Genomic DNA, 26,083 nt, shown 5'->3' with positions numbered 1-26,083 from the left:
TTGCCAGCCAGCCATATGTTGAGACTTGTGGATTGCCAGGTCGAGGTCGGATTGAGAATATCCTGGGATAAATGCCTAAAAGCTGCCGCCACGACTGTCAAAAGCATGCGCAACCGCCACAGTTCATCAACAAATGGTCTCCTTGATTGAAAAGATTACTACTGGTGGCAGTTTCTCAAGCCATGGCATGGCACCTGCTGAAGTTTCAGAGGGTTTGAACTTGCCGTCTTTTGCTCGAAATGACTGGCACAGACGCGTTAAGCAGGGGTCACGTGACAAAATAGCAACAGTTACGAGAAAAGTAAATAGAGCTGTACTATTGTTTACCTAGACAGGCAACCACTACCCCTTTCTTTTCTACAAGGTATTTGTTCTTTTCCCAAGGGTTCGAATAAATAACTCTGGCCAGTTACTTGTTTTGTGCTAGGAAAAGGAAGTTTGAGTAGTGAGGCGTTGAAGCACCCATGTTCGCCACCACCACGACAACACCAAACTGCTCACTGATGTGCTAAGAGCACTACTTCCCTGCCGCTCTAGAAGGCGAGTGACAATCTGTAAATCTTCATTATACGAACTCAATGATTAGATATGAAGTATGACCCTTTCCCATCGCTTCAGTTTTGTGAACCATGTCTTGCCAATTACTAACCGTACCCAACCATCCTCGCCACATCATATGCTAGATTATTTTCCGGTGAACGAATTCTTCCCCTTGCCGCTTGCTGCGTTGCTGGCACCGGCCGCATCAGGACTGGGTTCCGTCTGAGGGTCTGCCTGGTCTCCATCGCCGCCCATGGTACTGGTATCATCGCCAACCACAATCTCACCTCCTCCCTTGACCCTGCCAACAACCATGCCCTTGCCCACAGCCTTTACGATCGCGCGGCGCGAGACACCTGTCACATCGATATACACCAGGCCGACGTTCTTGACGCTTCCACCTAGATGCCTGGACAGCTCGCCAGCCTCATTACCCCATTTGTGCGTCACCACGTTGGTCGCAGCCGACGAACCGGAGGCCAGTAGGTTTCGCCCGGCGTAGTCGATACCATCAGCGATGGTAGAAAAGGCCATCATGCTCTTGTTGAGCAAGCCTGGCTTGTACGACTCGATCGGTTTTCCGTCCGGCCCGAAGCCCCTGCCACCGTCCTTGCTTCCCTTCCTTGCTAGAGTCGCGCCGAGATTCTGAGCGACCTTGGACACTTGGCCCACCGTCTTGGATGACAAGTCGGCGACGTTGCCAGAGAACTTGCCAATACGGCGAACGCGCTCATGAGTAGTCGGCGTGAACGTGACTGCCTTGTCAGCCGGTTTCGTCTTTTGCGTGAAACTGTCTGCCGAAGTCTGCATGCCCTTGGTAATGAAATCAGAGGTGGTGACTATCAGACGCGACGCATATGTGGCTTTGGAAACGAGGAACGACTTCTTGTAGGCCGGGTGTAATTCCATCTCCAGGAACTCTGGGGACGCGGGCGCAACTGCTAGCTTGCCCGCACCACCCTCGGTGGGAAGGGTAATCTCGACAGGCTCTAGTGACTTGCGTTAGATATAAGTTTCCATCGGCGGCTCTACCGACTGTACTGACCTTTAGACCCTGGCTTGATCGCGTTGTCGTCGATCTGATACCCCTCGCCGAGCTCGCCAATGACGCTGCCATCTTCTTCGTCCACGAGCACGATCTGGCCACCTTTCCCGGGACCGCTGTGGCTTCCCTGTGCATAGGCCTCACCCGGGGCGAATGAAGCCGGGTTGTAGGCCTGTGGAGGATAAGGAGGGACTTCTTCCTTGGTTGCCATTTTCGACTTGGAGCTTGTGGGTGATGCACCTGCACCCGCCGAAGGAATGGCCGATGAGGGGCTTTTGTCCTTCTTTGCTGCCTTCGGGGGAGGCGCCCTCTCTAGGAATGCAGTGCATTGTGCCAGAATGGTTTCAAAGGTATCCACATCCTCTTGGAGTCCCTTGCGGCTGCCAATCTCCGGGAACTCGAGTCGCGTAAAGGTGCCGCTCTCTGGGCCAAGGTCCCATCGCGGGATAAGATAGCTTCGCGGAGGCTGGTGGTAGATCTGTGTGGTGGCCGGGAGAGGAATGTCCAGGCTCTCGTCGACGTGCAAGTGTAGGTAGAAGTCAGACGGGGTCTGCGACTGTCCGTCAAAAGCGGCCGGGTCGGCATAACTCGAAGAAGTTGGCACCATCAACAGCGACAAAGTCTGTGGCCCGGTCGGGGTGAGAGACCTCCTCTCCCGGCAGTTACATGGTAGGCGGACACGCCCTGAATGGCGTACTGCGCAGTTTGGGGTTAGAAAGGGCCAAAGGAAGAACGAGAACAACGCGATCGCTTACCAGCAGCTTCGGATCCTGAAAAATAGGTCAATGAAATTATCGCGATGAATGATGGAGCGACACGAAGAGTGCGAATGCTGTAAACTCACATTATGTCCGGACGCCATGACCCAGAACACTTGCAGTTGCGGGTTTGTTTGCGATGATTTCAGAACACCTTGAAAATGCGATCGTATGTAAGGTAAAAATCGGCCAAGAATTGAGGGTACCAAGAAAAGATCTATTGATTCAAGTAGGAGAGAGTGGTGATAAGCGCTTCGATTTGCCGTGTAGGATTCTTTCTATTTCAGGCCTTGCATCATGTGAACCAACCATGAAGCTCATATGTACGTTGAGGCGCTTAAATCACATTGCGAGGCTACGACCCTGCGCATCATGAGAGGCCTCTTGCCCGACGTCATTGGACATTTAAGCTGTGACAAGCCCAGTACCCCGCGCAGGTCTGGAACGTACTAAGCTTGACGTGCGTGGGTGTGGGATCCCTCACCTCACCCTTGGGTCAGAAGCCTGTTTGATCTGTTTGGCCAAGAAGGGCTCCAAAGCAACGCTTCCGTAACGCTTTGCATCGCTTCCTCCCTGCTGTTGGTCCACTGAGAGAGTAGTGCCAATCATGTGGCAGTGCTCAGCGCTGGGCGCTTGTCTTGCTTGTCGCTTGCATGAGTCTCTTTCTTTTCCTTGGTTGCACTAACTGATAATGGGCGATGAGACATACAATGCGAGTTGTTTTCGACCGATGCTCGTCGCCAATCAATTCAGACAGGCGCTTTCAGACGGGCGCTGTCAGAAGCACCCATCTTGGACCCATTGCCAGCTTTCAATGCCTGTTGAACATGGCCTACCTTGTAGTGAATCGAGTGGGCTTACTGATGATTGCGGTCTGAGCAGTAGGAAATTCCCATAATACTTGTGGTAGGTTAACTACTCGGCGTAGTGGAAGTTCAAACAGAGATTTTTTTGAGTTGTGTGCAGTGACATTAGTATTCATGAATTGACCCCGGGGGTCAATTTGAAGCATCGCTTACATGGGGCGAGCCGTAACCTCGTCGTCTTCATGTTGCATGCGCAACCCACAGTTTCATTTTGATCATATAGTCTGCTGTGCCGAACGATACGTGGTGAGGCAGATTATGGGATTAGCTGCACTTCAATCAGGCCTATTTTGTGTATTTCACGATGTTCACTGTCTCTCTGTTGTATGGCAGGTGCCTGGCTGATGAGCATCCAGGAAGCCTAGAATCAGGGGCAGCTGCGAACTGATCTGAATGGCGCCAAACGATCATTTCGAAGCCATGTAAAGGGGTTTGATTTCTGGTCGTATACTGCTCGTCAAACAATATATGCTTCTGTGCTTTGAGAGTGTCGTCTACCATGTGCAATGGCTGAGTTGCAAGTCCGGCAGCTACTGTCAGCTCCTGTAGATGGCATTATCGCGTATTCGCATTGTGGAACTTTACTCTTTTCATGATGAAATGCATACTATGAACTAGCAGAAGTACATGCCTAAGCTATGCCGATTTTGTGATGCGATGATTCCTGGAACCCATTCTTACCGAGCAAACAAGGGATGTTGGGTTCTAGGGTTAGCTAAGGTAGGCATCGAGACGGGCATCTGTTAGCAGACGGGAGCTAAGTGTCATTGCTTAGGGACAAAGCTCCATGTCGGTTACTGGATTGCTTGTAATATCTTCGACTTCTCCCGGTCGGCCACTTTGCGATCAACCAGACCGCGTTCAATGGGTTTGGAATCGCTATACAGCATTTAGGAAATCCCAGCCTCTGAGCTTCTCTGCAAAATGTCACGCCCCGTGCTGGGGCCTTTCTTGATTTGGGTTAAAATCATACACCTTTATCAAGCAGGTGGCAAGGTATGTACTAAAGAAACGAGAATGACAATTATATAGTTATCAATAACATATCGGAGTCTGAGCAGGGGCGCATGTAATCACAAAACCCTTGGAGCCCGGCAAAGCTGCAAGAGATGATCAGTAGCCACAAGGAACAGCACCTCGGGAACCCATATTTCAGGGAATTTTATTACATCATGTACTTGCCGGCTCAGCAGCCGTTCGGGACGGCAGCATAAGCCATCATCCCTACAAAAGTCCCGTGGGCCGTAGTGTACCAAGCTGTCGGGTCACGATGTCCAAACAGACTTTGGCAACTGATTCGTTACCCCTACACTGGGAATGGTCCGGTACGTGGGGTGGCACAGCGTATGTGAACACTGGTATTTGAAAGCATGGCGCCAAATTCACTTGGGATGTCATGTTGTACTTGCTACGCCAGGGCATGGTGATCTATCACTTGAGCCGCCGTGCTGGTAGTACCATCTTCCTCGTTTGATATACAACGAGCAAGTTAACCTGTGATACAATTAAACAAATTCAATACTGCAGCCTCGATGAAAAAAGACCAGCCCCAGGGACGAATCAAGCGAACTGACAATCGACATTATGCTGTAAAGCCGAGCGATACTGATGTATCAACCTCTTTAAATGCCTCAATGCAGATAACACCAATAGCCACATGACTGGAAACACTCCTTACCTATTGGGACTCGCTCACATAATGCCAATCACTCTGCGCGCCCACCGGGCAACAGTCAAACATGTTGGCTGGGTTTGCCAGAGCTCACTGCGGTGAGGCCAGGGACCATGGAATATCGGGTAGATATACCATACAAATACCCTCACGACTGACTATTAAACTCAATATCCGCTCATACACCGTCTTGGCAATTGACTGATATATTGATAAGCGTTTAATCCGCATGGCGTACTTGCCAAAGGAGAAAATCTAGCTGACAGGGGTGCTCACTACACAAGACATATACGAACACTGGATCCTGCGTACCAATGATAGCTGTGGACAACACTGTTGGGAATATCGATACTTCACGTCCCAGCCGCAAGGTAAGATATGATTCTGCCCATAGCTTCTCGACGGAGGCCATCTCCGGGAGTGGACTGCTCACCCTGTACGGACAACGTGCAAAGTGTAGAACTCGGTGCCCTTTATTTCCTCGAATTCCATCTCAGTTAGGTATGCCCTTGCCATGGGTTGCTGAATGTAGAGGTCGTCGTGGCAGATGACTTCCCGCAACTCGTCCACCCGGCAGCATTGATGTGCTATATATAACATTCGGTAGGAACGACACTGTTCGTGCCTCAGTAGGTAGACAATGTTGGGGTCCGAGGATGACTGTTGTGTCGAGAGGATGAGGTGCTCCCCGAGCGGATCCCTGATGCAATATCTCCATGAATACTTCCACGGCCCCCAGCATTGGCAGTGATTTGCCAACCTCCATAACGACCATCAATGCATTTTGCTAATGTAAGCTCTCTTGTCTGTCTGCCTACCCATTCACCTACAAGATGCATCTATTGTACTTGATGCTTGACATTACTAAAGGGTTGTTGGATGGCAAAATGATGGGCGATGCAACTCGTTTCTAAAAACGACGCTTATGCAGCCGAGGCCGCTGGTTTTAGCGCTTTGAGCAAAGCACAGCCCCCCCTTCCCCCCCAAATATTAACGTTGATGACAAGGGGGGACAGCGGTTAAATATAAATCGATACTCATCAATTGGGGGTGAGCCACACGGAACCCGAACAGACGCCGAACCACCTGCTCTTTATGCTCCTTTTTCAGCTTTTCGATCGCACGTCTGTAATGGCCTGATGACACCAAGAGGGAGGGGTGGCTCCCCTCTAATGGGAAAAAGCAACAAACGCGTAGAACTCGTGTGCTGTACATAAGCAGGCGTTGTTGCAACGGTCCATGATTCAGCATACCGGACCGAACATGGTGGGTTAGGAACTTAAGCATGATAAGCCAACCACCAACTTGCAACCTACCTACAGAGTGGTGTAGGGCAGGGGTTGCACGCACTGCTACCGTACCGCATGCATGTAGGTACATAGGTACCGGCTACGTACGGTACCTACACCTAGCCAAGACCCAAGTTGATCGCGCACATGAGGTATCAGCTGTACTTTTCAAGGCGCTGTAAGCGCATACGGTACGCGTATCGGCCAGCCGAATTACACAGTCGGGCTTGCGCCCGCCCGGGGTGCTACCACGTTGATATCCGCACTGGCTTGCCAGACGAATGATTCTCGCACGTTGCGCGACGAGGAGGTGGTTGCGTATGTATCAACCCATGTTGGTTGGAAGTTCAGGAGGCAGGAGAGGTGGTACATGCTGCTGGGAAAAAAGAACCGCCACGGGGATGGGATGCTCAGTGTTGGAAGTAGAAAACGGTCGCTTCATACAGCATACATACATCAATAGTATGAATGCATAATGCCGCAGATGTCATGCCGCGTTAGTCATCTCAACCAGCAATCAGCCTGCAATTGACAGAACTCTACTATCATTTTTAATTTTCTCCTTAATGAAGGTAGTAGTACTGGCGTGCCCTCAGCTCAACGGCCGCAGGCGGGCCGGTAAGCGACAACTGCTGCGCCGCGGACTAAGGTGCCTGACCCCCCCAAGCAGCACCTGGCAGCCAGCATCTTACTTTTAACCTCGCCCTAGTGAGGATGTGCACTGGAGAGAGACACGGGCCGAATCGGGGTCAGAGTTGCCGTAGTGTCAGAGCTTATGCTCTTCCCGTGAAAGCGCTCCAGCGCAATGGGTTGCCCGGATGCGTGTTGGCCATGGACAAGGTTGTCAATCCTTCGATTTTGTCTGGCGCCTACTGACATTTTGTTTGTTCGACGCAGACGAAACAAACATAACAACTGAAGGCAGATAGAACAGGATAGCACAGTACACAACACTAAGCATGTACACAAAATTGTGTATTTTTTGTGCCTTGCCTGGCAAGGTTGCTCGATAACACCGACGCCAGGCGGATAAAAAAGACCGCCAAATCATGACACTACTGCACTTGCACTGTACCTAGAGCGCATGTATAATATCGCTAATGAACGCAAATATAGATATGTACGTATGTATATATGTGGTTAGGCCCTTCGTAGAGACTCGAGGTATGTACGAGTACCTCCTGCTGTGATGCAACCAGAAACAACACCAACATAGCAAGGGTGTGACAGACGGTATGGTTCTGGGAATGGGATGGTGGGCAAGAAGAAGAAGAGGTACATGGAGATTGCATCGATCCCCAACTGCGTGTCCGCAGCAAACACGTACAATCTAATGTACGCATTTCCCTAAGTGGACAGAGACAGAGAAAGGGCAACTCGGCAGTCGTGGGATATTCTATGAGTGTCACACACATCAGCCATCGCTGGCAGATGAGATGTCGGCGCATCAATGACTTATTATTATTCACGAATGCAGTGCTTACCCCTATTGACAAATGAGTAAGAAGATACCTGGATACATCTACCCTCCCTCAGGTTCGGATGGGGTTACTTCATCTATCATTCCTACCCGCTGAAGATTTCTCGATCCGACGAGGTTCCCGCTCTAACCGGCTGAAGGTACCCAAAGTCGGGCGGGAGGAATGTCTGACCTGTAACGTGGAATTCTCGCGCGCTCTCTCTTTTTTTTTTTTTTTTTTTTTTGCCTGGCACACCTCCAGAAAACAACTCCTTGCAGGTCCGTACCTTCCTGCCTGCCTTGGCTTTTACCAAGTTCCTCCAATCCCTCCTGCCGAATGGACTGAAGAGGAGTCGACAGGACCGCCGATCGGGCCACTATCATGCTCACACCGTCACAGCGACCCTCCTGCCCGTTTTTATGAAGTCGATTATGGTACAACATGCTATTTCGCTGCTACTAACTACTGCATGTACAGTGGCTGTGGGTTGTCCTTACAACCCGGCAGTAACCTGCATTTGCACATCTTCTCTTTTTTTTTTTTTTCCTTGTCGAGATGGGAGGGAGCCTGGCTGCCTGGGAGCCTACATAGGTACCTCACCGAGGCCATGGATGTTAGGTATGTACAATGCAGCTAACAACTGATGAAAGTCTCTTGTCCAGCCACCGCGTCACGGAAGCTAGGCTCCCGATCATTCACCATTAGCACAGCGCCATCACCTACCTACACGTACTATTTTGAACTGCTCAATGCAACACCGGTCAAGCAGACCTTGGCGCATCCCAGGTCCTGCCTTCTCTTCTGGTATGTATATATGTGTATATAAATACAGTATATATATAGCCAACTGCCTGTGCCTCCTATGCCAGCAATATGTCAACCAACACACTTCTTCCCTCTCCCCCGACAACAGCCGATGGGTAATCGGCCAAAGCCAATGTACGTACAGTGGTTTCAAGTGTTCGGCATCTACGTGGGGTTCAAATTTGCGGCCTGCGCGGGCCTGGGCGCCATGGATGGGCCGAGCCGATATGGGCTCCAGCTTGGAACGCTAGGTACATGTACTTTCACGTCCTTCGTGTTGGTGAAGGGGCCAGTCTGCCAGAGGAACCACCTATCAGGTAGAGCGTAGCTACTTTAGCACGCTGGGCCGCCTAAAGGTTCCCAGGGTGTGGTTGTGAATGCCTGTCTATCCGACCCGTCCGGGGAACATTGAATCGAACCCTTGCACTGGCAATCAATTGCAGGGAACAAGTGCTAATGTTCTCTCGTCGCCTTTACCGGTCCATACCTAGATGTAGGCAATTGATGCTATGTACCTCCTCTTCTCTCTCTCTCTCGCTCTGTATGTAGGGTCGGTCCCATGTCGCCATGCCGTGCGTGTTGGACCAGACGTTCTCAATGTTTCCCAAGTCTCCCTCCCCAGTTGAACCAATCCACAATACCATCGGGGATTCGTAACTTCGCGTCTATTGTGTCTGTCGATCGTACTTCCTTCTTTCTCCCCATTCCCAACCAACGTCGCCTTCACCCCAAGAAGTACATACTTACTTACGCAGTCCGACGAAGAAGCACGAGGGCAAGAACAAGAGCAACTTTACCGCCCAACTTGGACTAATTCGTGCCGATTTCCTTGATACCTTCCGTGCCGCGTTCTATGCCACCTTCAGCCATCTTCACTGCGCATTTTCATATCCACACCAAGCCTGCGAGAACCCGTGGTCACCACGACTTCCCTTTCTTCGACCAAGTTCGCGCTTCGACGGACGGACAACCACTCGCATATCCTCAGTCGTATCTCTGCTTGTAGACCTGCCGTTCAGCTGGACTCTTGTCGGGTAGCTGCAGTCCCCTTGATGTTGTAGCACCCTCGTTGGACTTCCTTGCTTCCACCTCGTCCGAGCGCCCTTTGACAGCGGAGCCTGGGGCACCCGGTGCACAAGGACCACGGCGGTAGACGTCGTCTTGAGGATTATACACCGCGCCTGTGTTAGAAGGGGAGCCAAAAACCCCAAACGCGGCGTTACAGTAACCGCATACCACAGGGCTTAATAGCACGAGGCCCAGTCGCCGTTTGCCCACGAGTCTATTACACCAAGTTTCACGGGTCTGTGCCAGACCCAAGCCGCCACAATTACCTCCCCACTCCGAATAGCTTCAATCCTCTCCCCGCCCGACCCCGAATCGCAGAACTCCGGCAACACGTCGGCTTACCATTCTACGCCGAAGAGGAGGTTTGAGGACGCCTTCGTCCCTCCCGATGCCCACCTGGCCCCGCCTGCCCATCTAGCTCCCCTCGAACACCGACCGCACTCGGCAGCCACGGAGCGACCGCAGAGTGAAGGGCTAGGGGGGTGGTGAGGGGCTATGTAGTGAACGATGGAAAGGGGGTCTTGGCGGGGGGTTACGAAAGCAAGAAGCAGCAAGCCAAAATGCGCCCACCAATGCGCTCGAGCATTGCCTGTCTGAGATGCCGCAAGTCCAAGATCAAGTGCGAGAACAATGGCGGGAGCAGTCCTTGCGACAGCTGCATCAAGACGGGCAAGGAGTGCATCTTCAAGCTTCCCGAAGCCAACCCGGCGCCGACGAAGAGGACTGAGCCACCGGCCGGCATCAAGCAGGATAGAGATGGGGGTTCCGATCGCAAGAAGCTAAAGCGGATCGACGACATCTCCAAGATGGACAATCACAAGGTAACATTATACGCAGACGAAGTTCTCGCCGCGCCATTTCTCACCGAAGACCTCTGGGAGCAAGTTCTTGATCTCTATAAGCTTCATTTTGCACCAGAGCTGCCGTTCTTGCATTTGCCGACAATGAAGGACAGGATCGCCCACAGGTTCAAAACCTCTCAACCGGACCCTTGCCCTGATTTCAATTTGGTACTACTTGGTGTTTTAACCCTCACTGCTCGGTTTCATCCCGACCTTGTCAAATATCTTGCCCATGTATGCAGCTCACAGAGCGGTAACGCCAGGTCGCGACCAGTCCAGACCCAGATCGATCCGGCCGCTGCATCGGAGTACTATGCCGACACACTCACCATGGCTCTCGGCCCGTTGCGGACGACCATGAGAACTGCTTCGGTAGAAAGAGTCCAGGCTCTGCTGATGCTTGGGTTGTATGAATGGGGTCAAACACGCCCTCAAAGTGGCGGGTTGGCTGCTTGGATGTATGTGGGTTCCGCTATCCGCATGGCACAATTCCTGAAGCTCGGATTCGGCGACAAGCGCAAGAGTCATCCGGGCTCAGAAGAGCCCTCAACCGAACCCTCTACCGAGCAGCAGCCGCGGAATTCGATTTCATATTCCCAAAAAATACAGGATATGGAGGTGCAGAGACGCACCATGTTCAGTTGTTTTATTCTAGACCGAATGCTAGCATGTGGCAAGGAAAGGTCGTCCATCATGAGGGCAGAGGACTTGCAGATACAGCTGCCCTGCCCCGAGGACAGATTCGACTTGTCTGTACCTGTTGAAACGTCGTTTCTATACCCACGGAACTTCGGAGAGCGGCGACATGTGCAGGATGATAGTGTTTTGAGTCGGTTCATACAACTGGTTGATCTTTGGGGGGATATCTCCAAATTCAGTATTGCTGGAGGTCGGCTGAGAGAGAAGTTCCCGCCGTGGGATGAGAGAACGACATTCTTCCAGCTACGGAGAGCCTTTGAGGCTTTCGATGCTGATTTGCCGGACACCTTCACATTTTCCCGTTCCAATTACTTCAAGCACGAGAATCACCAGGCCTCCAGTGTATATGTGCTTTTGCATATGCTTCGAAACGTTTGCCTCATTATGCTACACAGAGAGTAAGTGGGATTTTGGCTGATGGTGCTTATTAATTCTGGCTTGACTGGTGCTAACTTGATTTTCAGGTATATTCCGTTTGTTCCTATCCGATGCGACAGGCCAGTAGGACCCCTTGACAAGCCAACGTTTCCAAAGGATGAAACACGCGACCCTTTTTGGCTTGAGAGTGCGGAGTATGTATTCAAAGCCGGCAGAGAGATCATTGATCTGGTTGAGATTTGTCAAAAGAAAGACAAATTGCCCCAGTCCACTATCGTCCTGTTCGCCATTTGGACTGCAGCATTTGTGGCACAATATGCCGTGCATTTCCCCCATATGGATACGGAACAGCACATTCTTGGCCATCGATGGCGCGAACCAGCACCAGGCGAGTCTAGGGGGGGCCCCTTTGAACATGGTCCAACGGGCCTCACTTTTCAGACACTGCACAAGATGACCATTTGTTTGAAAATGGCATCAACATATGTTGGTGTCCTTAAGCAGATGGAGTCTTACTTCGTCAAAATCAAGGAGGATGTTGAGAGGCACGAGAATAACCAATCCCACAAAGAAAAGGCCAATGTTGGTCTCCGACAGGGTGGACCTGGTGCCGGTCTCGATGAATATCTCGAAAAACCAATCTTGAAGGACTTTGGCGACTTTGGCACCGTACACCCTGGCAAGCCAGTGCGTGGTGTTGGTGGTCTAGATTCTTGTCGAGATAGCCCAGTTGATCGCGGCTCGCCGATTGCAACCGACAACTCCGGGTCGGATCGTATATTCCCCAGGTCGGCCGCGTCAGGCTCCTTTACCGCAATCAACCACACACCAATGAGTGTGCCACCGATGGGACACACGGAAACCAACGGGCCCATGGAGCCCAGGCCCGAAACCAGCCCAGCTAATGAAGGCCAAGAGGAGCACTGGCCTCGTTACTCGGCTCCTCCGCTTCCAACGCATTCTCCTCCCCAACCCTACCCTGCATCAGGTGACTTTGCGGACCCGGCTGCAACGTATGACATTGGCGATGAAGAGTGTAGAAGATTCAACGTCACGAATGATTTGGGGATATTGACGCAGCACAACGACCCCTGGATCGAAGAAATTTTTGGGTTATCGACATCGGACGCCCCGTACCATCTGCAGCTGCAAATGCAGGAGCACGGAGCATTTGCGTGAGCGTGTCGAATTCTATAGCCATGGTTGTAAGCCTCCTGGGAAACAGAGGGGGCCGGTGTTTAAGGAGTTGCACAAAAGCAGGATGAAATGTGAATTGCCGTTCTTTTTCTGGTCAACAGTCTGGGGGTTTCCTCTTTCCTTGCACGTCTTGCACCCCCTTTTCTGGGTGTGCCATTCAGCCTGGCAATGGCCGAGTAATTAGTGAGAATTCTCTTTGCAAATATCCCTGGCATTTGCGAATGCAACATAGATTCAGTCATGTGTCTAACCTATGAGCTTGCTGGAATTTGATAGCCCCTTGCCTAACTTGCTTTGTGTCTGGCGTGGGTGTTCCCCAAGTACGTGGCATGTGTGATGTTGTCCGGACGGTTCAGTATCTGGACTGCTAAAGCATGGTGATGGTGTATGCTTCTCTCTCTGCCTTCATGTCTGGTGAGTCTCAAGATAACAACCGCGGGAGGCTGGCAGCATAGTCTATATCTTGTCTGTGTCCTATACTTTGGCCGGGCTGGCTTTTGTAGCGATGGAAAGGGGGTCTTTGAAAGAAAACCTGCCATAGCCCGTATCGTTTTGGATATTGTTCCAGTATATCCAATCAAGGCTTCAGTAAGCATGCGAACTTGGGAACAAAGTCCATGTCTGGAGATAATGTATGCCCTGTTGAATTGGTGATGGTGGGATCTTAAGCTGTCCTCCTTCCCCTGGTGACAGATTACAATATCCAGACATGTTTCATCTGCGGTCTCTATCTACTCAACGTCTTAGATACTATAACCTTGAGTTGCAGACAGTGACAAGTGACTGGGCTTGTAGTCGAGGGGAATAGCGCTCCTCATGATGACATGATCTGTTACACGGCCCATTACACGGCCCATAACGCCATCTGCACACGTTAATGCCCACACGGAGATACGGACAATGTTCAGCATCTACGAGTTATTTGGACCGTGTGTAAGTGAGTAAAGATTGGCTACTGTCAGAAGCAACACCTTGGAAAAGCGATAAAGCCATCATGGCTACTACTTGTTGCGCAGCGAAGAAAGGATTGAAACAGTCTTGATAAAGACAACCTCGCTGTTTCCTGCCTTGACAACTCCATATAGGGAAGCGAACGAATTGAGTCGGGCATCTTCCCCAGACTTTGCTGCCGTGGCAAGTCAGCAGTCCATAGACGACATCGCCGTCAATTCATCGTGATTGGTTCCAAGGGACCGCGCTCCTTTTGTGCATTCCAACTGCGACTGTCGTTGGAAAGTTCCCCGCATTTTCTTGATGCAAGTCAGCGGCAATCAAGAACCGATGCGCGCCATGCATCGACCTCCCTCGGACTTTTCTTTTCATCTTTTGTTTTCTTCCCTGGCCGTTGCCCTTCCACTCAAGAACGAGCGCAAGATCGGCGAACTGCGACGGCTTTCCGCCAAGGATCACACCATCCGCAAGGAAGCTTTGCGTGAGTTGCGGTCCTGTCTCCCGACATACATAAGACAAGCAACCCGTTTCCTAATGCTGTACGTGAAGAGGGGTAGAGATCCCTATTGAGGGGTAATACCCGCCCGTGGCCCCATTCCACGTTGAGATGACGTGTGTAGGCATTCTATCACGGGAGAGAGAGCAGCAAACAAATTCACAAATCTTCACCCCAAATGCGCTTACATAATCGCCATTGAACAGGTGTCCAGGACGGGCAATTACTGTACTGTAGTTCACTGTCGGAGCAATTCACACAATCATATCCCACCACGTGCCCGCAACAGCTGCGGTGTTCGCTCGGCTTGCCCGGAAAGGGCTTTAGCCTGCGCGGTGGTCTGTAGGTATGTAGGAACAATCAAGATCTGATTACCCAGAACAAGGTCCTTGACTGCGATTATGGGAACCTGGTGGTTTCTAGACGCGCGGACCCCATCCGAATCCGTCCCCCAACCCCCGTACAGTGAGCCCGCTCCGCACCACTCATATCGGGCATGCACTCTGCGTGTGCATGGGCATCCCACTCTCGCTTGTCGCTTCCCATCGTATCGTTGGTCACAGAACGACACCTGTATAAGCATTTTTTTCATGTATTTCCGCCCCAACCGAGGCTATGATATCCAATGCTTAGCAATGCACTCCAAAGCAGGCCATCAGGACCGGGACAGTGATGTACGGCTTCAGAAGGATAAGGAACGGGCGGGCAAGAGCGAATGAACGTATACATAGTAGCTAGCAGTATAACCTTGGAGGCTGCCGAAAAGGCCGTTAGTATATTGATGATTGGGTGTGTTTGAGTTCTCTCCCGCCCTCCACAAACCAGGATTGTAAAGGTATGGCAGCAGCACGTTTCAACCATCTCAAGACACGCCTTGAAGCCACTCACACGGTGACGAAAAAGCCGTGCGTAAATCACATGGGAATGCTCTGGATGCATGTGTTTATGCACCTAGGAAACCCAACAAAAAGAAAAAAAAAATAACAACAGCAAGACCATCAATAGACAGACAGACAGGCAACTAAAGGAATACGTTGCAGTCTTAACTCGCTGTCCCAAGATGGTAGGTAGTACTGCAGCATGTAACCTACCAACACTCGCTCGCTCTTAGGTAAGATGTAGACAGAGAACCATTATGACCAGCAGCTGCAAGCTGCAAGCCTGGTTTGCGGGGCGTGGGGCTCAACTAATAGCTCTGGGCCTCCCCTGATTTGCTCCTTCCAGACACCAGAAAAGTTACCATCCCACACTACCACTACCCGTCTGCTTAGGGGATCCTAGGGGCATCTGAGATTCAGGTCTGCCAAACAGGGGAAACTAACCCCCAAACACGCTGCAAACCATGACAAACCGATTCGGCTTTCCCATGCTGAGAGAGCGAGAAACAGCCGTGGGCCAGCTGCCCGCTCCCCAACGGCTAGGCTTGGTCCCGTGTACCTTGGTCTTCTTGGTTGCACAGCCTTATTGGATACCGATGGAGCCAGAGAGGAGACCTCGGATGATATTTGCACCCAACAGTAGCGTAAGGCGACATAGCGGGTTTCGACCGAATGTAAATTGACATCATCATCCTGAGTCGCCCTAAATGTTTACTGCGCCAGCGTCAGCAAAGCCCATTAAGGTTTCGGCCAACATCGACCTGCCAGGCTTGTTGCATCCAGGTACTTGCTCGCGTCCGCCTTACTTTATATACCTCGACCATTTTCACCTAGATACATCGGGGATCCCGTCCAATCAAGCCTTCATCGCAGTGCTTTCATTGCAATCTCTGGAGTTATCGTTCAACACGACTCGCCTTGCTGTATTGAACCAACCAAACTGTTGGCTCATCCGCAAGAAAAAAGAATGCAATCTCACGCTGTTGACGCCCTCCCTGGCTCCCCGGCCTTTGCCTCGGCCAACAAGACGGGGAAAGGCGGAGGCCTGCAGAAGGATGTCGATATTATCGATATCCGACAGGCTGCTGTCGAGATTAACCTGAAGGAAGAAATACACAAGCTGTTCCGGCCCGAGGAGGGCCCTCGGAAGCTCCCTACGTTGCTGGTCTACGACGAAAAGGGGTTGCAACTATTCGAACAGGTCAGATGAGCACATCAGCGTCACATTCCGCGTGCTGGCGCGCTAACGACGTTTAGATAACCTATTTGGAGGAGTACTATCTGACCAATTATGAGATCCAAGTTCTGCGTCGTTCGGCCGCTGCGGTTGCCAAATCCATCCCTTCTGGCTCAATCGTGGTAGAACTTGGCAGTGGGTGAGTCGGCATCCTACCTCAAATCTATGGTGTGCGTTATATAACCGCCAGCCATACCAGCAATCTGCGGAAAGTGTCCCTTCTTCTTCAGGCTTTGGAAGATGCCGGCAAAGATGTCGACTACTATGCTCTCGACTTGAGCCGGGAGGAGCTTGATAGAACTCTTCGCCAGGTTCCAACCTTCCGTCATGTGCGCACTCACGGGCTACTTGGTACCTACGACGATGGCCGCGAATGGTTAAAGCAACCCTCCATTGCAAAGCGGAGGAAATGCATCATGAGTCTTGGCTCCAGCATTGGTCAGCACTCCCTCCCGAGGCTGCTTATCGTTTCAGTCTGACTTGTGATGTGTATAGGCAACTTCCATCGGCATGAAGCAGCTGAATTTCTCAAGGGTTTTACCGAAGTCCTCGAGCCTGCTGATACCATCGTGATTGGCCTGGACTCGTGCACCAACCCATCAAAAGTTTAGTATGTACTCTTTGAACCAGATAAATCGAGACTGAACTGACTTGTAACAGTCATGCCTACAATGGTCAGTACTACTAACCTAGCTCTGGATCCAAACTAAACATTTCCCATACAGATCGCGAAGGAATCACTCACCAGTAAGTCCTGAGGCGGGTGTGTCCTAATGGGCCTAGCTGACAGTATTGTTTTTAGGTTCATACTTAATGGCCTCCGGCACGCCAATGAAGTGCTGGGGAGCGAGGAGTTCAAACTCGAGGATTGGGAGGTAATAGGGGAATACGTATATGACAATGAAGGTGGGCGGCACCAAGCCTTCTATTCGCCTGTCCGCAATACGACGGTGCTGGGAGAGACCATTAAGGCCCACGAGCGCATCCAAGTGGAACAGAGTCTCAAGTACTCGAAAGATGGTATGCAAAATTTGTGGAGAGCTGCCGGGGTGGTCGAGAGTGACAAATGGATGGTCGAAGGCGACGAATACGGTGAGTTACTCATTCCTTCCCGTTCTGTTGTCCAACCCGAGGCAAGCTTGGGCACAAATCTCTTCGAGGACATCTGGACGAATAAGCACTCTTCCCCCACATTTCCCTAGTCCTCAGTCAGACCACTCGGGATGCCTTCTTCAAGTAGCGCATATTGCGCACTTCACCCGGTCTTTTCTGCCATCATGATACTGATAAATTATGACCGAGCACTCCCTTCCTTCTTTCTGTCATCGACAGGTTTTCCCGCCCGGTTCAACCCAGCTGACACACCCAACTTGTAGGGTTGCACCTACTGACCAAGCCCACCACCATGGAGTTCGGCCGGAAGCCTTCTCAATATGCTCAGGCATCTCTCCCATCTCTCAATGACTGGGAGAACCTTTGGTTTAGCTGGGATACCGTCACGCAACGCATGCTGCCCAATGAGGAGCTGCTTGACAAGCCTATCAAGCTGCGCAACGCCTGCATCTTCTACTTGGGGCACATTCCTGCCTTCTTGGATATTCAGCTCGGCAAAGTGACCAAGCTGGCCCCTACAGAGCCAGCATTCTACCATTCCATCTTCGAAAGAGGCATAGATCCCGATGTCGATAACCCAGATCATTGTCATGCCCACTCGGAGATCCCTGATGAGTGGCCCGCTGTTGAGGAGATACTCAGTTACCAAGAACGAGTCCGGGCTAAACTCATCAAGCTCTATGAAGATGGCCAAGACTCGATCCCCAGAGATATAGGGAGAGCCATCTGGGTTGGCTTCGAGCACGAGATCATGCACATGGAGACACTTCTCTACATGATGTTGCAAAGCGAGAAAACCCGCCCGCCTTCTCACACCGCGATCCCGGACTTTAAGGCTCTTGCTGAGAAGGCTTACAAAGAGCGGACAGACAATGTATGGTTCGACATTCCCGAGCAATGTATCACTATTGGTATGAACGACCCTCAAGACAAACTTGACTTCCAGGGCCATTTCGGTTGGTATGTATGAACGATCCGCAGGCCGCTAGGGCTCCCACTGATCGTCATGTGTAGGGATAATGAAAAGCCTGCGAGACAGGCGAACGTGCATGCCTTCCAGGCTAAAGGACGCCCGATCACCAACGAAGAGGTAAACAAAGCCACCGACCTCCTACGTATATGACTAACTTTGTCAGTATGCGCAATACATGTACGATACCCAGGCGACGAAGCTGCCCGCCTCGTGGGCAGATAATGAGACACAAACCAGCAATGGTACTAATGGAAATGTCGATGGCCAAACTAATGGAATTGCCGGAAATGGGAAGCTAAACGGCCAAGGTCACACAGCACATGCAGTGCCCAGCTCCTTTCTGGAGGGAAAGTCTGTCAGGACTGTCTACGGGCTTGTGCCCCTCCAATATGCGCTCGACTGGCCCATCTTCGCTTCGTATGATGAGCTGGCTGGATGTGCCGCCTGGATGGGTGGGCGTATCCCAACCCTCGAGGAGGCCCGAAGCGTCTACACCCATGTTGATTATATGAGGCAGGAACAAGCCGAGCGTACGCTTGGGAAGACGGTCCCGGCTGTAAATGGGTACGTAATCTCACTTTCATCATCGTTAACCGCGCAGCACAACAGAAAAGATATGGGCTAAGGCTGATATGTACAGCCATCTTGTCAACAATGGTGTCGAGGAGACTCCACCATCCAAGGGCTCGAACTCGGTCAGCGGCAAGCCGTCTGAAATGGACGGACTTTTTGCTGACCTGACCGATGCCAATGTCGGGTTCAAACATTGGCACCCTGTCGCCGTGACGGCGCACGGTGACCGGCTCGCGGGGCAGGGTCAGATGGGGGGTGTCTGGGAATGGACCAGTTCCCCCCTCGAGAAGCACGAAGGCTTTGAGCCCATGGCTTTATACCCAGGTTACACCGGTATGGACACTCCAACACCTTCCTCATTGGGACCTTTCTTGTTTCATAACCAAACACTGACCATACAAAAAGCCGACTTCTTCGATGGCAAGCATAATATTGTCCTCGGCGGATCCTGGGCTACACATCCCAGGATCGCCGGCCGAAAGTCCTTGTAAGTTGGATCGGCCTTTGCCGTGGTACACCGCATCTTTGTGTAACTAACCCGTTACGTACAGTGTCAACTGGTACCAACGAAATTACCTATATGCTTGGTGCGGAGCTCGTTTGGTCCGAGACTTGTAGAAAACGTGTTTTGTACAGGAGAAGGGTATGACCGCAAACAGTGGTGGCAACCAGCCTTCAACTCTGGGCATCACAGCCGCCCCTTAGCCAAAGCAGCTCTCAACTCTGCTTTGCCTGGTCGGTGCGGTTATCATTAAGCCTCCTTTTCGCCTCTCGAGCTACACATATTTCATCGAGTCTTGGATAGCAAAGCAAATACTTGCGCGTACTGATCTTATCATTGGTGATGACACTTGCGTTACAAAGAAAATAAACATCTTGGCCAACAATGATTCAACTATAGTTTCTGTTACACTGACCAATCTAATCGGTGACGATGGATACGTGCCCCTTGATAGGTATATCGTCTAAAACCAGTCTGGATATATTCAATGCACAGAGTAAACGTTGGTCTGCGTACTGCCTGGCACGAATCTAATGCCCACACCCCAAATATCTCAAGACCGAAACCGTGTGAAACTAGTTGTAATCTCATATCAACGACTTGGAAGATGATTAAGACGTCATAGAAAGCTACTGGCTGCTTTCGCTCCGAAATAGCATGATCAGGTTTTACATTTGAGAGCACCTAACGCAGTTCTTTCCCATTCATCTCGTCCAGCCAGCAGGGATATCTCTTCCTGGTCCTTTTGGTCTAATTCCTGTACCTGTAACGCCGGGCGATGAGAAACCAGCAGACTGATGAGGTCTGTGATCGTCTAAAATCAATAATACCACGTGTTTTGAAGACTACCGCCATGAACCGTACGCCAACCCAGCCTTCTTTTTCCCCAATGCTACTGCGTCGCTTCCGGGCAATGACAAGTCGTCTTACATCAACATATCAATAACCTCTTTGGCAACCTCATCAGGGGTCAACACCTTGTGATCGGCAAAGAAAGCCTCGATAAGTTCGGGGGGCTGCGAGTATGGCAAACGTCAATAAATGCACGGAAGCGAGGTATAGGGGTCAGTAAATAGAGGCAACATACCGTAAAGTCGATGGGGTCCGGCATCGATTCTTCCTTGCCCTTGGTATCTTTGTTGTTGTTGGAGTAAAAGTTGATGACGCCCTGGTCGAAGCTGAAGTCGAACTCATCGACGGGGAAGGTCTTGCCGAACTTGTGCTGCTCGGCGGCGACGTAGAGGGGCTTCCGGCTGGCCTTGGCCAGAACGGCGAGCGAGTAGGTGCCCATGCTGGAGATGATACCGCCGTTGGCGGTGACGGCCTCGGCGCCCACAATGACCTTGTCGACCTTGGCCATGGCGTAGGCGAGGGCGGTAAAGGGGATGGTGGCGACCTGGATGCCCTGGGCGCGCAGTGACTCGACGACGCTGTTACTCTCGGCCTCGAGGGCTGGGTCGACGGCGTAGAGGACGCGGAACCGCCGGGGCGGGTCCGTGTACCAGCCGTAGTCGTGCTTGGCGGCGGCGCGGCCCAGCAAGTTGCCGACGACGCGCGAGCCGCCCATGGTCAGGATCGTGGTGTTGTCGTGCAGGTGCTTGCGGCCGTGGACGGCGATGCGCTCGCGGGCGTTCTTGGCGCGCGTGGCGAAGAGGCGGCTGTTGCGCAGCAGGTGCTGGCGGACGACCTCGAAGCTCTCGTGGGGGTTGTCGAGCGGCGGGGCGTGCTTGCTGCTGGCGGCGCCGGTGCCGGAACCCGACGACGCTGCCGGCTGCTTAAGCGACATGATCAGGTACTGGCTGAAGAGGTCGGTACCGTGGCTGAGGGCGATGGGGTTGCGGACGGCGGCCTGCAGCTTCTCGGACTGCGTCTTGACGAGATCGATAGTCTCGTAGACGGTCTTGACCTGCGAGTGGCCCAGGAACTCGATCAGGGCCTCGATGGCCGCCATGGGCATGGTCAGGTCCGGGTCCTCTTTGAGCAGGCGGTGGTAGGTCGCGACGATGCTGCGGGCGGGCAAGAAAGCTTGTCAGTCAAATTGATAAAACCGTTGGGGGGGCTCTCTCTCTCTGTCTGTCTCAGGCACGTACTCGAAGGACTCGGCGTCGACATTGTTGCTCCCTCGTAAGGGGAGATCGCGCGTGACGGCGCCATCTTGCACGTTGGCCATTGTCGTTGTGCGGTTCAGCTGTGTGCGAGAGAGGCGTTGGGTCGGAACTGAGCTGTTCCTCGAAATTGGTTCGGAGGTGCCCCTCCAAGATGACTCAAAAACGTCACCCCAGAATTGGTACAGCCCACTTACTTTTTTCGGAGAGGACCCCTGTCGGTTTTAGCTTCGGAATCTAGTGGACGTGCCTCAACCCCAAGATGCAAGTATCCAGTATCCAGTATAGGGTGTGTATACGTGATTGCATACCATGGCATGCTTCACCAGCACATTCGTACATCGCAATGGTCGATTGATGTGCTGTTCAGACGAAATCGATGAGTATGAGCAGCCGTTTCTCTTTATACATTCGCTCCGTCCACGATGCTATTTCGACTGGGCCAATTACGCTCATTTTCGATCCAGGCGCCCTGATAAAATACACCCAACCTTCGATAGCATACTCTTATGATAACGATTGACTTCAACTACGACTGTCCGGACATATGTAATCTACCTATCAATCGAGTCTCATCTCTTTTGCTGGCTGTACTGGACACCCCATTCACTGTGGACCTGGATCGTCCCCGCGTCCTGGGCTTCCCCATGAACTTGGTGTTGGTCACTGGGCGACGACATGACCGTAGCCAGTCTCGCGCCCTGCGGCTCCTGCACGTAGTTCTCCCGGCCAGGCTTTCTCTCCGAGGCTCCCGGCACAGCAGAGAAGGGCTCGGCGTCTTGCTCGTGCTCGTCGGCGTTGGTCTCCAAAAGAGACGCTCCCCAGGTCCGCGGCGCCCGCCTCTTGGACGACCGCTGGAAACGGTCGTGGAGGCGGTACGAGGGCGACCCGGACGAAACGTTGGTAAAGCGAGCAGGGCGGAGCATCAGCCAGACGGGACGCAGGGTCGGTAGACATGCTGCCGCTTTTGGTTAGCCGATTATCTTTCACAGGAGGAACAGTTCTCCAGCTTGTAAGAGTAAGGAGCGCAATACCCGAAACGATAGCGAAATCCGCTTCCACCACAGCCCAGATTCCCTGGTTAACGATATTCCATGAGACATCCTCGTCCGTCTTCTGGGTAATGACAGCTACAAGTCGCATTATTGAAGCAATGCAGACGCTAGACGATTTGCCGATCAGTTTTCTGGGGCACCGAAGAGGGGGGCTCTGTAGACAAGGATCTATACGTACAACCCGCCGAGGAGGAACATGGATAATACCAGCCGCCGCTGGCTGGTGGATATGTTGAGCTTCTTGACGTATGGGACGGGAAGGCTAAGAATGGCCACATCGATGAGGATGTTGGGAATGGAGATGGCGAAGAGGAACTTTTGGCTGTCGACGTTGCACGACGCGTCGATGGTTTTGTCCCAGAAACCGCGTGTGGGAATGCATTGTAACAGAGTCAGAAGGAACTGTAGACGCCTCGGTGAGTCAAGTTATATTCGAGAGCAAACAGAGCCCAATGGAACGTGTGAAGGAATGAATGTGCGCGTCAGCATACCACGGCGATTCCCCACATCACGACCATAGATCCCAGGACGGCGATGGGGATCCTGATGCTTGAGCTGTTCCGGAAGATGCGCCAGTACAGGGCGAGGATGGAGAACTTGACAAATACTATAACGCCCGTGTATGTCAACTCGGCAGTGAAGAGGCCGATGGAGACGTCTTGAACGACGTTTGGCCCAAACGTCTGGACGTGTCTCCCTAGGCCACGTGGGATCCCTGCCCCGTCCCGACTTGTCAGTAGGCTTGGGGCGGACGTGGGACTTCCAGTAATTATACTTGCACCATAGCATGTTCGCCATAAGTCCGACTCCGCATAGCTGCAACGATAGATGGTCAGTCTAATTGCTTTTTTCACGAGAATGCACAAGTCCATATGCGACGGAGGCGGCGTACGGTGGCGCAGAGTATCAGCCAGTCATCCAGCCAGAAACCAGCCTTCTTGTTCCAGCGGCACCAGAAGCGAAGAATGACACAGAACAGGGCGAAGAACATGGGAATAGTAGATGAAGCGTAGAGGTCTGGCTGCCGGTTCTGCGAGAGATCGACCTGGGCTGCTGCGGAAAGCGCCATTCTCCTTTTCTGTCTAGCAAAGTAATTGGAATTACGATGGGAAAGGGATACTTTGCGAGTTGAACTCGGTGTGTAAAGAAATGGGTAATAAACTCGCGAACAGAATTGGCATTGCCATTTACTGTTTATCTTTGATGGCTATGATACTCTCTGCTTTGGTATAACCAGCCTGGCAGGGCGGGTGGGAACTACGAAAACACAATGTGTGTCTACAACCAACACATGCGCATAATGGTCCAATGGCGGTCAAGTTGTTCTTGCTACCCAGCTTCCGGGCCCGAAACCTCTGTGATATCAAAATTAATTGAGGCATGTCAGCGATAATGCTGACATACATGGTAATGAACAGCCCAAAGCCGAACGGATGGGGGTCATGGGTGGGTAGTACCGTCTCCAACATGCATCGCCAGTACCGGTCCCGCATGTAACAACAGCTGTAAGACTGCAGAACTGCGCCCCTTGCGTAACTGATAAAGAAGTATATTCAGAGATGGAGCTACTACGGTCATATATGCGGTTGGTTCTTGTTGTGTCACCCCGCGGCGCAGCTACCAAGTTATGATTTGTCAGTGAGCTTCGTCGGCGGACCAAACGCCTTTCTCAAACGAGCAGCGCAGACCTTCCTTCATCTTCTTCAAATTCTTCAACTTCTTCAACTTCTTCCTCATCCCCTCAGCGATTGACCATCTCGGCTCAGATAGCCATTCTATCAGTCGAGTAAGCAGTCGTGTGTTTCTCATCCGCAGCAGCCATCATGTCATCCTCCCTGCCTGTCCTCGTCCTTGTCCCGGGCGCCTTCGGCACCCCAGAAGGCTTCGCCAAGTTGCTGCCGTACCTAGCCGAGGTGGGCATCACCACGCAGCCCGGTGGCTATCCCAGCGCTGACCCGGAGGACCCGCTGATCACTACCTGCGCCAACGATATTGCCTACCTACGCGACCACGTCCTCTTGCCCCTGTTAGACGGGCAACAAAAAGACGTCGTCCTACTCACCCACTCTTACGGCGGGGTCGTCGGCGGCGGCGCGTCCAAGGGCCTGGACCGGCAGACGCGCACCGCCGGGGGACATAAGACCAGCGTTGTCGGGCTGATCTACGTCGCCGGCAATATCACGCTCGAAGGCGAGTCGCTCCTACAGGCCGTAGGTGGAGCTTACCCCCCCTTCATTAAGCTGAACAAGGTTGGTGCCCTCCCTCTCTGTATATACGATTCAAGTAGCTAACGCGAGTCGGAAGCCATCTCCCAACGTTGCGCTCATCGAGCCGCACATGGTCCACCTCTACAACGACTGTGACGCCTCGCAGGCCGAGGAGCTAGCGAAAGCCATGGTCCCCCACGCGAATCTAGCTTTCGAGACGCCGCCGTCGGCGCCGGGCTGGGCAGACGCCGGATTCCAGAACCGGCGCGTCTACGTACACACGCTGGACGACGCTTGCAACCCGGCCTCGCTCCAGCAGGCGTGGCTGGCGAAGTCCGAGGTCAAGTGGGAGGTGGTCGACTTTCCATCGGGCCATATGCCCATGGTAAGCAAACCTAAGGAGCTTGCAGCGCAGATCGCCAAGTCCGTCGGGGGCTTCGTGTCACTGTAACGGAATCGGGGACATATTGGAGAGACGAGCAGATTAGCTATGGATGATAGATCAGAATAGCAATTGGAGGACTTTAGTAGAAATATGTTCGACTCTGGCCTAAACCTCACATGTGTTCTTATGTCTTCTTGTTTGTTTCCCATGAGTACCTAATTATTTACAACGAAAGTGACTTGTCCGATGCAGACGACGCGAGATTTGCAACCCGTTTCTGATACACGTTTAGCTGGTACTGTGATCTAAGTTCTCAAAGGTTTATGAGCCTTGGTCCTCTCGGTCTGCATTGCCGCTGCTTTGAGCTCAGTCGGCTCGTCTCCTACAGCTTTAAGGCTGGTTCCCGAAGGATCAATAAGCTCACCATGGAAGAGGGGGGCGGGGGGTTCGTGGCAAACTTTTGCCTTACCGGTTCCCTCTCGGCCTTACAGAAAGTCATAGGACATCAGTTGATCTGAGGTAAGACGGTTGTGGCCGCAGATCGTGGGGTGGCATTGTAAGCTGACCCCCGGCCCACCCTACAACCCCCCATCCCGGGAGGGACGGAACGAGGTAGCAAAGACGTGGGGCTTTGGCGGCTAGGGCTCCCTGCCATATACTTACGACAGATGATCTCCTTGCATACAGCAGTGATGTATATATGAAAATAGGTGGAAATTGGAGAAAGAACCTCAAAAAGCAACCTTGACAGGTCTCATAGTTCCGTCAGCCTTGTGCCCAGTAGCTGGCATACATTGTGGCACAAATGTTGCGCGACCCCGAGCCGGCCCTGCCAAAACCAACACGCGAGATAGATCAGTAGTGGTAGTAAAAGTAAGAAAGCAGGCTGATGCTCGATTGGTGCCGACTTCAAGAGATGGTTGGTTGAATGTCCCTGTCGTGTAGTTATATTAATTTGTCTGCATATTCTCTATGTAGCACGGCCCCAAG

The 26,083-nt window shown here is 52.1% G+C and overlaps 6 protein-coding genes across 6 annotated transcripts; 3 read left to right on the top strand and 3 right to left on the bottom strand.

The window, feature by feature from the left end:
* Positions 1-684: 684 nt before the first annotated feature.
* PG985_004767 (SPG20 protein) lies at positions 685-2,447 on the bottom strand (the record flags this gene model as incomplete). The annotated part of the gene is made up of 4 exons (XM_066824536.1): positions 685-1,529; positions 1,586-2,207; positions 2,252-2,281; positions 2,430-2,447. The coding sequence occupies 4 exons, from the start codon at positions 2,445-2,447 to the stop codon at positions 685-687; spliced, it is 1,515 nt and encodes a 504-aa protein (XP_066687696.1).
* A 7,615-nt stretch (positions 2,448-10,062) lies between these two features.
* Positions 10,063-12,600, top strand: PG985_004766 (fungal specific transcription factor; the record flags this gene model as incomplete). The annotated part of the gene is made up of 2 exons (XM_066824535.1): positions 10,063-11,441; positions 11,508-12,600. 2 exons carry the CDS (start codon positions 10,063-10,065, stop codon positions 12,598-12,600), a joined length of 2,472 nt encoding a protein of 823 aa, XP_066687695.1.
* Positions 12,601-15,910: 3,310 nt separating this feature from the next.
* On the top strand, positions 15,911-19,457 carry PG985_004765 (Ergothioneine biosynthesis protein 1; the record flags this gene model as incomplete). Its single annotated transcript, XM_066824534.1, has 12 exons — positions 15,911-16,144; positions 16,201-16,319; positions 16,371-16,618; positions 16,676-16,790; positions 16,841-16,854; positions 16,906-16,927; positions 16,983-17,272; positions 17,557-18,253; positions 18,308-18,383; positions 18,430-18,830; positions 18,907-19,326; positions 19,391-19,457. The coding sequence occupies 12 exons, from the start codon at positions 15,911-15,913 to the stop codon at positions 19,455-19,457; spliced, it is 2,703 nt and encodes a 900-aa protein (XP_066687694.1).
* An 810-nt stretch (positions 19,458-20,267) lies between these two features.
* On the bottom strand, positions 20,268-21,511 carry PG985_004764 (uncharacterized protein; the record flags this gene model as incomplete). Its single annotated transcript, XM_066824533.1, has 3 exons — positions 20,268-20,357; positions 20,429-21,347; positions 21,432-21,511. The coding sequence occupies 3 exons, from the start codon at positions 21,509-21,511 to the stop codon at positions 20,268-20,270; spliced, it is 1,089 nt and encodes a 362-aa protein (XP_066687693.1).
* Positions 21,512-22,018: 507 nt separating this feature from the next.
* Positions 22,019-23,570, bottom strand: PG985_004763 (3-methyl-2-oxobutanoate hydroxymethyltransferase; the record flags this gene model as incomplete). Its single annotated transcript, XM_066824532.1, has 5 exons — positions 22,019-22,404; positions 22,481-22,608; positions 22,680-22,903; positions 22,993-23,216; positions 23,366-23,570. 5 exons carry the CDS (start codon positions 23,568-23,570, stop codon positions 22,019-22,021), a joined length of 1,167 nt encoding a protein of 388 aa, XP_066687692.1.
* A 754-nt stretch (positions 23,571-24,324) lies between these two features.
* Positions 24,325-25,159, top strand: PG985_004762 (alpha/beta-hydrolase; the record flags this gene model as incomplete). Its single annotated transcript, XM_066824531.1, has 2 exons — positions 24,325-24,750; positions 24,806-25,159. 2 exons carry the CDS (start codon positions 24,325-24,327, stop codon positions 25,157-25,159), a joined length of 780 nt encoding a protein of 259 aa, XP_066687691.1.
* Positions 25,160-26,083: the final 924 nt, after the last annotated feature.

Source organism: Apiospora marii (assembly GCF_038362585.1).
Source record: "Apiospora marii strain CBS 49790 chromosome Unknown utg000003l_segment0_segment0, whole genome shotgun sequence".
NCBI lineage: Eukaryota > Fungi > Ascomycota > Sordariomycetes > Amphisphaeriales > Apiosporaceae > Apiospora > Apiospora marii.
Note: the sequence above shows the minus strand (reverse complement) of the source record. Positions and strands in the feature narration are given on the sequence as shown.